At 41.3% G+C, this 11,502-nt stretch overlaps 1 protein-coding gene across 1 annotated transcript; it reads left to right on the plus strand.

Annotated features, from left to right (window-relative positions):
* Nucleotides 1–1,985: 1,985 nt before the first annotated feature.
* Nucleotides 1,986–7,945, plus strand: dpp7 (dipeptidyl-peptidase 7). The gene is made up of 13 exons (XM_029511105.1): nucleotides 1,986–2,126; nucleotides 2,462–2,588; nucleotides 2,665–2,804; nucleotides 3,196–3,359; nucleotides 3,849–3,984; nucleotides 4,134–4,215; nucleotides 4,664–4,830; nucleotides 5,272–5,332; nucleotides 5,805–5,923; nucleotides 6,331–6,487; nucleotides 7,119–7,183; nucleotides 7,273–7,343; nucleotides 7,440–7,945. Exons 1-13 carry the CDS (start codon nucleotides 2,040–2,042, stop codon nucleotides 7,546–7,548), a joined length of 1,485 nt encoding a protein of 494 aa, XP_029366965.1. The 5' UTR covers nucleotides 1,986–2,039; the 3' UTR covers nucleotides 7,549–7,945.
* Nucleotides 7,946–11,502: the final 3,557 nt, after the last annotated feature.

Below are 11,502 nucleotides of genomic sequence, written 5' to 3' on the forward strand. Positions count from 1 at the left end.
GCACTCTGGGAAATTAACTCTTTAGAAATGAAATACTGTAGAAATACTGAAGAGTCTGGTTTAGTGATATCAACTCGTGAACCGTGCAGAACTATGACTATTTCACTGATTTCTCTCAATGATCAGAAGAGGAACTGACAAAAATAGAAGGTAGATTTTTCATTCAAGGTTTGCTACAGGTCAGCAGCTGCCCTGCTGCTTCACTGATCTCTGTCACAGAGCTCTCTGGGACAGCGTGGTGTTGCCTGAAACTGTCCTCTGCTCTGATCAATAATATGCAACCTGCTTGATGCACACACTGGCATCAACATCAGATTTAGGAATGTTGATGTGCTGTTCAGTTTTTCTGTCATGCTGATTTGCGACATGATTGAAAGACTTTAAACTGTGCAGCTTCTGACTAGTTAGAAAGTTTATGTGGAGGATTTGCTTAGAGACCCCTCAGAGATATGGACCTTGTTAAACCATAGTGACACACTAAATGGGCCTGACGTAGAGTAGGGCTATGCAACAAGACAAACCCATTTCTCAATCCATTCTGTAGCTTAACATGCTGGTCTTTTCAGATTTAAGCTTCAGCATGAGTGTGACCAAATGTTTTATAATAAATGCTTTGAAAAAATAATGCTGACAAAAAAAGTCTAAAATGCATAAAGGCACAAAGTGTAAACAAGAAGCAGAATATACTTTATACATATATTTGCATGCATAGCATTTACACACTTGGCAATGTCAAATGGAAACACAGAGGAACAATATGGGAGGAGGTGTTTCCTTTTAGGCCATAAAAAAGCGGTTTTCAGAATCAATCTTGAATACTGTCCAAGTGATTATTTTTGTCAAAGCCAGAAACACATTCTTCTGCAGATAGATCAAATTCATTATTTTTAAGGGTTTGTGACTCTATAGCAGAAAAATTTGCAATGGACCTGTTCCTATGTGGCCTCTCTGTAGCATCAAATGAAGCATACCTGTGTCCAAGTCACAACTATCAGATGCCAAACAGTAGAAGCGATCCACTTTCTTTATTTCTGCACTACAGGCAGCGTAGATGCAGCTTTTTCTTGAGAAAATAAACACAAACGTTTGCATGCTCTGATGTATGTGCATGTAGAAAACTTAGTACTTTTAGATACTCTGTGTTATTTTGTTGTTGATTTTTAATATTTGATATAAATTGTAGGTTTGTTGAAAAGACAAATTTCTATTCAGGACAGTATTGAACATTGTTGATAGTTCCACCCATGCAGCAGAGCTGGAACACTCCTTTATTTGAGTCTCGGGAGTCAATGAGATGTTTGTTTGCCTGATTTTATGTTTCTTTGCCAGCCTTTGAATTCTACAGTTGTTTCTACATTAAACATTTTGTATGGAGCAAAGTCCCTTGAAATAAAAAAGAATGAAATAAAACCGTCTGTTATCAGTTGAATGAACCACCTCTAGATGAACCATGTTCACTTTACTGCTACTGTCAATGGCAAAAGCTGAATCAAGTTGGAATTATTTTGTCCAATATTGTCAATTTCTTTTAGTTTTTTGTTAAAAAAAATAAAGTGGTGGAGGTGTATTCATTAACTAATTTGTCACAATATAATAGTATACATACCTGTACTATTAAAGGCACACCTGGCAACACCTGTCTTCAGGTCTCTTCACAGATCTCGGCATCTAGACTGGGCTTGGCTGTGTTTTTAAACAGATCTTACAATGAAATAGAAAATGTTTGTGTCTCTGCAAATCCATCAAAAGATATTGATGGCCTTTGTTATCACACAGTGTAGGCCAACTTAATTTTGGTCAAGCATTATGGCTTATCAATGGCAGTCCTTAGTTTTTATTCCATACAGTTATATATAATGGTTATTATATTGTATACTCTAGAATGTTTATAATCTGCAAATGAACAAGTTTACGATTCGGTCCTAAACGCAGCACAGACCATAACATAAGTCACGTGACAGCCGCCGTTTGCGCAGGCGTGTGAGCCTACCCTGAAACGTTGGGCAGCTCTCCGGTGTTCTGTCGGTAATGTGAGGAACATGGAGAAGATGTCCGGCCTTCTGTCAGGCATGGTGTTCCTGCTGTATGTGCAGCTGCTGCTCGGTTTGTCGGGCAGCCATTCTCAGGTAAAGAGCTGCTTTCTGTTCCTTGCTGTTGCTTCCTTTACTGAACGTCAGTTCCGCCTTAATTTCACTATTTAAGGGTCAACAAATCACACATTCACTTAATTTACATAAAAGCCGTTAGGAAGTGTTTTTTAATTTGTTTTGTTTTTTAACTACAACAGTTTTGCGGAGATTTATCATCAGCCACATTCTGTCAAACAAGTGACTGCGCTTCAAGGACTTTCAATCATACCACTGAATTAGAGACAGAATCACTTGGCGCTAATTCAGTTCAGCAGCTGTGTGAAGTTTGTGAAAAGCATCCACTATAATCTACATGTCATTCATTCTCATAGTCAGGAGAGGGCCACGGATTGAAGACTGAAGCTCAGTTCACAGAGAAGTACTTCAGTCAGACTCTGGATCACTTCAACTTTAACAGCATGGGAAACGGGACATTCAGTCAGCGTTACCTGATCACAGGTAAAACCACATCTCCATTACAAATGCAACCGGTGACTGACAAAATGACTCAGCATGTCTTCCCCTCTCCTGTTAGATCAGTACTGGGAGAAAGGCCACGGTCCCATTTTCTTCTACACGGGGAATGAGGGAGACATCTGGGAGTTCGCCCTCAACTCGGGCTTCATCACAGAGTTGGCAGCTCAGCAGAAGGCCCTCGTCATATTTGCTGAACATGTGAGAAAACGCTCCGTTTTCATAGTTGAACAAACATTTCTGGGTGAGGAGAGCATGCAGCTCATGTGACAAGACAAAATGAGAAATGGTTAAAGTTGACTCAGTCACCAGATTTCCTCTTCCCACATTCCTCTCCAGTTTTACAAGGCAGTTTGTTTTTAATCAGTCACTTTAACAAGGAAACCACACACACACACACATATATAAAGTATTGACCACATACTTTGTTGCCCAGAAAAGATAAAAAATGTGCCCACTTTTTAAATGCCCTCTAATTCCTTTCTCTGGTTTTTTGTGGTGTTGAAAATATTAAGCATGTTTAGATTGCTTCCTCTGTGTGGGTGCACAGTGTCGCTTGGTTGATGAAGCACCATCATTTTCTGCCTTATAGAGATACTACGGCAGGTCTCTCCCCTTTGGGAACAACTCCTTCAGCATCCCTCAGATCAGCCTGCTGACAGTGGAGCAGGCTCTTGCCGACTACGTTGTAATGATCACTGAGCTGAAACAGCAGCTGGAGGCCACACTTAGTCCCGTCATCGTGTTCGGAGGCAGGTAGGATCCACCGAGCTGAGAATCGCCTCAATATGGAATTTCATCTAATGCTTATTTCTTAAATATCCAAGTACATTTTAGTTGGCAGTCTTTAAATTTCGCCCCCTAATTTCGCATCAAATTCATATTTAAAAGACAAAGAAAAACATGAAATAACTGCTTTAAACACACAACTCACCTTACTTTTGAAACCACTCAATAACATTTTCTGTCAGTCAAGTTATTGTTTAATGAAAAAATGAAAAATTTCAGTTCCAGTTTCCAGATCAACTTGTGGTTGGAAATCAGATGCCATATTTAACAAACTCGAGTGAGTGAAGGGCCCAGTGACAAGTTTCTGATTACATATGTGTAAATAGATACTTAAAAACCACTCTTCAGTCTGTTTTAGCCCAGACATGAATAAGATAAGAGACACAGATTCAAAGTATTAGGTTGTATTAGTTCACCCTGAAGTATAAAGTGTTCGGTTGTCTGCTGTTTCTGCAGTTATGGTGGAATGCTGTCCGTCTACATGAGACTGAAGTATCCAAACAAAGTGGCTGGAGCTCTGGCAGCCAGCGCCCCCATACTGTCCACTGCTGGCCTGGGAGATCCCCAGCAGTTTTTTAGAGATGTTACAGCTGTAAGTTAACAAGTGGCTCCATTTTACTGGTCCTCATTCTGTGAATAATTCTACTTCACCTTAACAAACCAATCTATGCACCATCATGAACAGTATGTGATTATATAAACGTGCATGTTTGATGATTGCAAGTTGTTTCTCGTCCCAAGGATTTTGAAGGCATTACCCCAAAATGCAGAGATGCTGTGAGAGGAGCGTTCCATCAGCTCAAAGAATTAGCTGAACATCAAGGTAAATCTGTTAAATGTGCTCAGTGGGGGGGTACAACAACTTCATATACAAACTTTCCACATCTCCATGCACTTTTTACATGGTGTTTTTTTTTTTTTTTAAAAAAACCAGTCTTTCCTTTCCTGCATGTAGTTTATGGCTGGTTTAAGTTAACAGATTTAAGTGAATGTTATTACCTGAATTAACAGTTACAAAATGATGGTTTCATGTCTGAAACAGATAAGACATTGTTAAACATTGTGCATGAAGTGAAATAGACTGATATTTTACTGATTATTTTATTGAAGGACATCCTTCACTTTTACCTGGGTGTCTGGTGTGGGCACATACATCAGATGATAGTATACAAGCTATTTTAATCTAAATTTTTCTTCGCCAAAGTGAACTTTTGCTGCAGAAGTCCATCATCTAAGTGTAGTAACTGTGATTAATAGTCAATATCTGCCAGGTTACAGTCGTATCCAGTCAGAGTTTGCTCTGTGTAAACCTCCAACATCTGCTAAGGACATCCAACAGCTGTACGGCCTGCTGAGGAATGCATTCACCCTGATGGCCATGCTGGATTACCCCTACAGCACTCACTTCATGGGCAACATGCCGGCAAACCCCGTCAAGGTATACACAGTGTGAAAACCACAGATCAAGATAAGTGAGGTGTATCACACATTGCATAAGCAGAACAGAAAGTTTTCATATTCAGTCCTTTTGATTGTTGATTTATATCATAAAAATCCAACATAAATGTATGCTTGCTAATATTAATGTCCAAAAGTTTGGAATAGGAAATTGTATTTGCATTCACAGTTAATGTGTTGCAGCAACAGTGACTTGTGAACTGCTTTCAAAAGAACAAATGTAATTTGCGGATATAAACACGTTTACAGGGCATACAAAAGAAAAAGACAAATACATTAATATAAATACACATTTTTCAAAGAATATGACATGACTCGACATGCTTGCGTGGAAGTTGTGTAGGAGGGCCTGCTCTTCATTCGGGTTGGATCTGTTTCAGTTCTGTTTTACCAAAACACCTGAACCAAGTCTAATTTGTAGGTGGCCTGTGAAACCATGCTGAGTGGATCTGACCTTCTTGCCAACCTCAGAAACACTGCAGGTAAATCATATGAATGGATTATGTAGTGGCTGGAAGATGGATGTTGGTCCAAGTTTGAAATCACAATTCATCATAATTTACTCTCACCACTAAAATTTTTAGTTCATTCTAGGAGTCAAACTGAAGGCTTTGTCTTAATGTTGGTCAGCAGCAGCCACTTCCTCTGGCGCTTCTAGACCCAAGGCCAGGGTGTCAGTCTTGGATTCTACAGAGTTTCCTCCTCCTCAAAATGTTTTGTTCTGTGATGGTCACATTACAAACTGGATGCTTCAAAATGGCAGCTCATTAGCCATGGAGGACTGACACTTACTTAGTCTGCTGTATGGATTTGATTTAGATGACATTTTTTTCTGTTTTGTTTTTAGAATTGAACTTATGAAAAGCTTTATTGGTTTATAAAAAAAAAGAGACTCTTCCTCATCCACTCTGTCCTGAAGGGACTTAACTAAGCAAAAGGCTTCCTGTCCTACAGGTATCGTGTACAACTCTACCGGCCTGCTGACCTGCTTTGACCTGTACAGTCTGTATGTCGAATGTGCTGATCCCACTGGATGTGGACTGGGCTTCGACAGCCAGGCCTGGGACTACCAGGTACTCCAACATCCACAGTACACAACACAAACAGTGTCTGCATTTAATCAAAACAGCAGTAACCTATAGGATTATACTGTAGATTGATATCACACAATGTCCAAGTTGTTAAGAACCAGCGGAAACTGAAAGTGTTGGAAGTGAAGAATAATTTCTCAAATAAAAAATGTCATTAAAAAATGTACTTAAATCTGCTGTGAACAAACCAAAATTGCGGTTAGTCTTGATATACTTACAGACACAAAACACTTTAGACATGCAAGTTGTTTATTTTACACCTAGAAAGGCCACTGAACTGAGTGTCACTAAAGTTTTGAAAGTGTCATAATAGACAGGTTTTATCTTATCAACTGCAGCGCTTCATCTCAATAATTTTAGTACTTTTGCTGCTCCTGTTATGGTTGCAGGCGTGCACTGAAATCAATCTGTGCTATGAAAGCAACAATGTGACAGACATGTTTCCTCCAATCACCTTCACTGAGAAAGAGCGTGAGCTCTACTGCTCTAAACGCTGGGGTGTGCTTCCAAGACCAGGTTGGCTCAAAGCCCAGTTCTGGGGCGATGGTGAGTACCGCTGACTAAGACACATCAGACTGACCCGAAACATTACAGAATACTGGGCTGTGATCTAGAAATGAAAAGTACAGAGATTTAATGCACTGAGAGGTTGCATTACTGACAGTTTGAGATAAATTAGCAGTGCGTATGAATGTTGCTCTACTGGAGTCTTCAGAAATGTATGACATTGCCCGTGACATATTTATTCATGGCATGATGGATTCAATTGAATATTCCTTAGCAGTTATTTCAAAAGAATATATCTTATGGATGATTACTATGGTGATATGTTAAAATTTCCAAACAGGAACAAATGTATCTTAAAACTGATGCATATCTCATACTCCATTTCAAAATATGTTCAGTCCGTTTTGATGGTTTTGACTTTGTTGTGATGCAGATTTCCAAAACCTTTTAGACTGGTACTGAGTTGAACTATGGCCTGATGTTTTTGGGTTTGGTTTTTTTTTTTTTTTTTTCCCATTAATTCAGCAGCTTATAGTGTCATGCTTTGATAGTAGTTATTTTAAAAGAGGTTCTATTTGTGTTCTTTGTTATTGGAAATTTACATTTTGGAAGAGATTTAGATTTGCATTTTCATATTTGTTTTGTTTCTAACAAGCTTCCTCTTGTTCAGCCCTCTCCACAGCCAGCAACATCATTTTCTCAAACGGGGATCTGGACCCTTGGGCAAACGGAGGGGTAGGAGACTGAACGGAGCAAAAACACACTGACACTGGTAGCCTCACAGTTCTGAGTCCATCTTTTTTTTTTCCCCTCTTATTGTTTAGGTGCGAAAGTCCCTGAGCTCATCACTTATTGCCATCAATATTCCTGGAGGAGCCCACCACCTGGATCTGAGGTACAGCCAGCTCTTGGCCACTGGATACAGTTTTTAACTTGCAAAGCAAAATCTAATGTTTGCTTTCTGTGGTGTTTTTTTTTTCCCCTTACTCAGAGGATCTGATGATGCTGATCCCGAGTCAGTTATCAAAGCCAGGAAAACTGAGGCTGACATCATCGCACATTGGGTGCAGATGGAGAGGACCAGACTGCAGTCAATTTAAGGCAAAGGGTCAGATTTAGTTTCAGAAAAGCTTGGTCCAGAGGAAATGCTGAACGCAACAAATCCACCTGCATCCTGCATCCATGTTCATTCTGGAAAACAGTTATTGATTAAATTCAGTGTGTAATGAATTTTCTTGATTTGAGTGTGCTGAAAAGGGACAGTGGTGAAGCTCTTAATCGGATTTCCAAATTCAACACATAATCTGATGTGTTCCAACAGCTGGTATTTAAACCGAGCTATGCACTGCAGTTTTGGAAGCCTAAGAAAGCCAGTTACCGTATGAACTTAATATCCTATCTGTTAGAGAGATGTAAATGAAAATAGACTATCAGCAATGAAGTTTCAGTGGAGAAGATATGTACACAAACACTTCACTGCTGGGTTTTTTTTTTTTTTTTTTTAGCAGATTTGATGATGATCTCAATTAAATGTCTTTCCACTGATCTTTGTATCTATCACTGGTGTCACAAACTAGGCCACATGGTCATAACAAAGAAGAGAGAGGCACACAGAGCCAACTAATAACCATTTATTAAAAAAAAAAAAAAAAATAGTAACTCAAGAGAAAAACCTAACCTAACAATGGCATGTGTAATCAGTGTAGGTGAGTGCATGAGTGGAACAATGTATGAATGTAATGTTGTAGGGTGCAGAAAAGCAAATCACAATGTCAACTCAACAGCCAAATAATTGTCTCAGCAGCAACTGCACTATCAAGGGTTTTTGAAGAGCCCCAGGTGTTGCCAGTGTTCCTGATGATGCTGCCACACCCACCTCCAGTACCTGCAGAAACAGAGCAGCCACACAAATTAAAGCCACAGGCAGACTGGGCAGACACCCCCCTCTCTCCAATAAGACGGGGGGTCCCACAGGATTTCCGTCAAATGATTACAAACCAAAAAATAAATAAACCCCACACAAAATGAATATTACCATTTACCACCCCAAAAACCCAAAAAGTTCATACCATTCTCCTCAGCAACCTCAACCTATAGGGAGCAAGAGAAGACAAAAAAAAATGAACAGCAGATGAACAAATAAATCTACTCCAAAACTGGAGCCCAGGACAGTGCACCTTTAATGTTTTGAATGTCTAAATCACGAGACTGCAGGAACTGTGACCAAAGGTTAGTGGATTGTGGTCTGTTTAGACCACCACTGGTGCCACAGCAGAATCCACATAAATTGCTAAATATTGCAGGGCCCAGATTGAAGCAAGGGCCTCCTTCTCAATGACTGAGTAGTTCTCAGTCAACTGATATCGGTTAAACTTCTTAGAAAAGAAGCTAACTGGTCTGTCCATTCACTGCATCAACAAAGCTCCTGCACCTACATGGCTCGCATCCACCTGCAAGACAAAAGGATGATCAAAACAGGGTGCGGACAACACTGGTACTGAACACAAAAGAGACTTAATGTTCAAAAAAGCTTCCTGGCACTCAGGTGACCACACAGAGCTCTGGCCTTCAGCAAGTTCATAAGTGGTGCCACAAAAGTTGATATTCTTACAGAAACAGCGGTAATATCCCACCATCCCAAGAAATCTCATGAGCGCCTTAGTGGCAGGCTGTGGAAACTGCTCAACTGCCACCACCTTGGCCCACACCCCTGTCTGACCACCCGACCCAGGTACATCACAGTTGCACACACAAATTCACACTTTGGAAGATTCACTGTGAGATTCGCCTCTGTCAACCGGTCAAATAGCGCTCTAACCCGCTGCATGTGAGATGTCCAAGAACCACCGTAGACCACTAAACCATCTAAATAAACAGCACAGCCGGCCAGCCCAGCCACTACACAGTTCATGTTGAAAGGTGGCTGGTGCATTGCTTAATCCAAATGGCATCACCCTACATGAATATAGCACGGATGGAGTAATAAAAACTGCTACTTCCTGCGCTCTTTTGGACAAAGGCACCTGCTAGTAACCCTTCAGCAGATCAAAATTGCTGACATACTTGGCAGCTCCAATCTGGTCTATACAATCCTCCATCAGAGGCAATGGAAAAGAATCTGGCTTTGTGACCTTGTTGACCTTTCTGAAATCTGAACAAAACCTTGGTGTCTTGTCAGTCTTAGGCACCAACAAACAGCTTGAAGAAGGCACTGGAATGTCATTGTCAACCAAATACAGCATCTAGATATTTACACTTCACAGGAGTAAACTTACTCTGTAAATTCTTTAAAAATGCTGACGGATAGGCTGCACATCACCCACATCAATATCATTCTCAACCCAATCAGTGCATCACCAAACAATCCTGGATAGTTCAAAATAATCTTTTCAAATTCCATAGCCTGTGCTTCTGTCAAAGGGCCAAGCAACCCTTTCAAATTCTTAAGGGCCTCTGAAATGTTAAACTGACCCAACAACAACCCTCATCAGGCTCAGGAAGAACATCATCCATACATTCACCTGAAACCACTCCCACTGTACCAGTCCCCAGGGCAGGACTCACTGGCATTGCTCCCTTCTGGTCAGCACTGGACACACTAGAGGAGAGAGCATAATATGGTTTAAGCAGATTGACATGGAACAGTTTTACAGTCTTCCTATGACCAGGGATTGAAATCAAATGATTTTGATCTGAAATACGTTTAACCGCTGTATAAGGACCTGAAAACTTGGCCTGTAAGGGTGAACTCACCAACAGACAGACTCACCAGTACTAAACTCATGCACCTCAGCGCTGTGATCATATCTCCATTTCATTTTTGCTTTTGACACAGCCATTGTTTGTTTTGCCAACTCTCCTGCAGCAAATCCATTCACATAGTCAATTAGGTTGGTGGGTGGATCTAAGTTCTTCCACCCATCTTTCAACACAGGCAGAGGAGCCCAAACAGTATGGCCAAACACTAAATCATTTGGGCTAAACCCTGTACTTTCCTGCACTACTTGCCGTGCAGCTAAAAGCAATCATGGCAGCCCTTCTTCCCAGTCTCTATTAAGCTCTGTGCAATATGCGCGCAAAAGAGACTTGAGCGTCTGATGAAAAAGCTCCAAAGCACCTTGACTCCTTGGGATCCTGGTCACTCTGGATGACTCTAGGAATACTAAAACACAGATATGAACTGTGTTAGAGCTTTAACTACTACTTGAAAAATGGGATCCCAACAAAATCCTCACCATGGGGCACCCACTTCCTTATCAAAATGCCATCTTGAAGAAAGTAACCACTGGCTACATTTTTCAACATACTTGCTAATAGGACAGACCTTAACTGCTCCTCCAGTGATGGATCAGCCCGCTGTTGACTCCGCAGCTCACTGTCAGACACAGACAAAGGAACATTGGGTAAACATGGCAAGACAGTCTCAACCACCTGGCTCGCGTTACCATTCATTCCAGGAAAACTTCAGGAAAGCGCATTTCACTTCCATCAGGCTGTTCTGAGCCTGAAGGAAAGAGGGTGACTACTGGAGGTGGTGACACACTAGCCCAAACACGACTGCCAGCCAAGTCATTAACCAATATTATAATCAATCCCTTCCACTGGCAACGCTAGTCACACACCCATAGACACATCACCCTGAACCAACTCACACTCTAGGTTCAGCCTATGCATAGGGACAGGTAACGCTCGGTATCTCTCAAAATCTTACCAGGCACCTTCGTGTCATTACCAACTTGTGTCACAGACCCATCTCTGATGAAAGGTAGATAAGACTCAGGGGGGCCACCAGACACACCAGATTTCATATGCCCACCTTGCCATACACCAACATCCCCAAGACCAGCAACACTTGCAGCCAGTGCATCAGAGTTCACACACCCGCCTCCAACGTGCAGCTTCTGAGCCCTGAGTCTGACTTCCAATGGCCTGACTCCCGGCAGTTATTGCACACATTCCCGCCTCTCTCCAGCACTGCCTGGGACCAACAGGTAACTTACCACCACCCTCTTTGTGCACCACAGGTACACCGCCAAGCTCCCCAGGCCAGTTTT

Source organism: Echeneis naucrates, chromosome 9 (genome assembly GCF_900963305.1).
Source record: "Echeneis naucrates chromosome 9, fEcheNa1.1, whole genome shotgun sequence".
In the NCBI taxonomy this organism is placed as follows: domain Eukaryota; kingdom Metazoa; phylum Chordata; class Actinopteri; order Carangiformes; family Echeneidae; genus Echeneis; species Echeneis naucrates.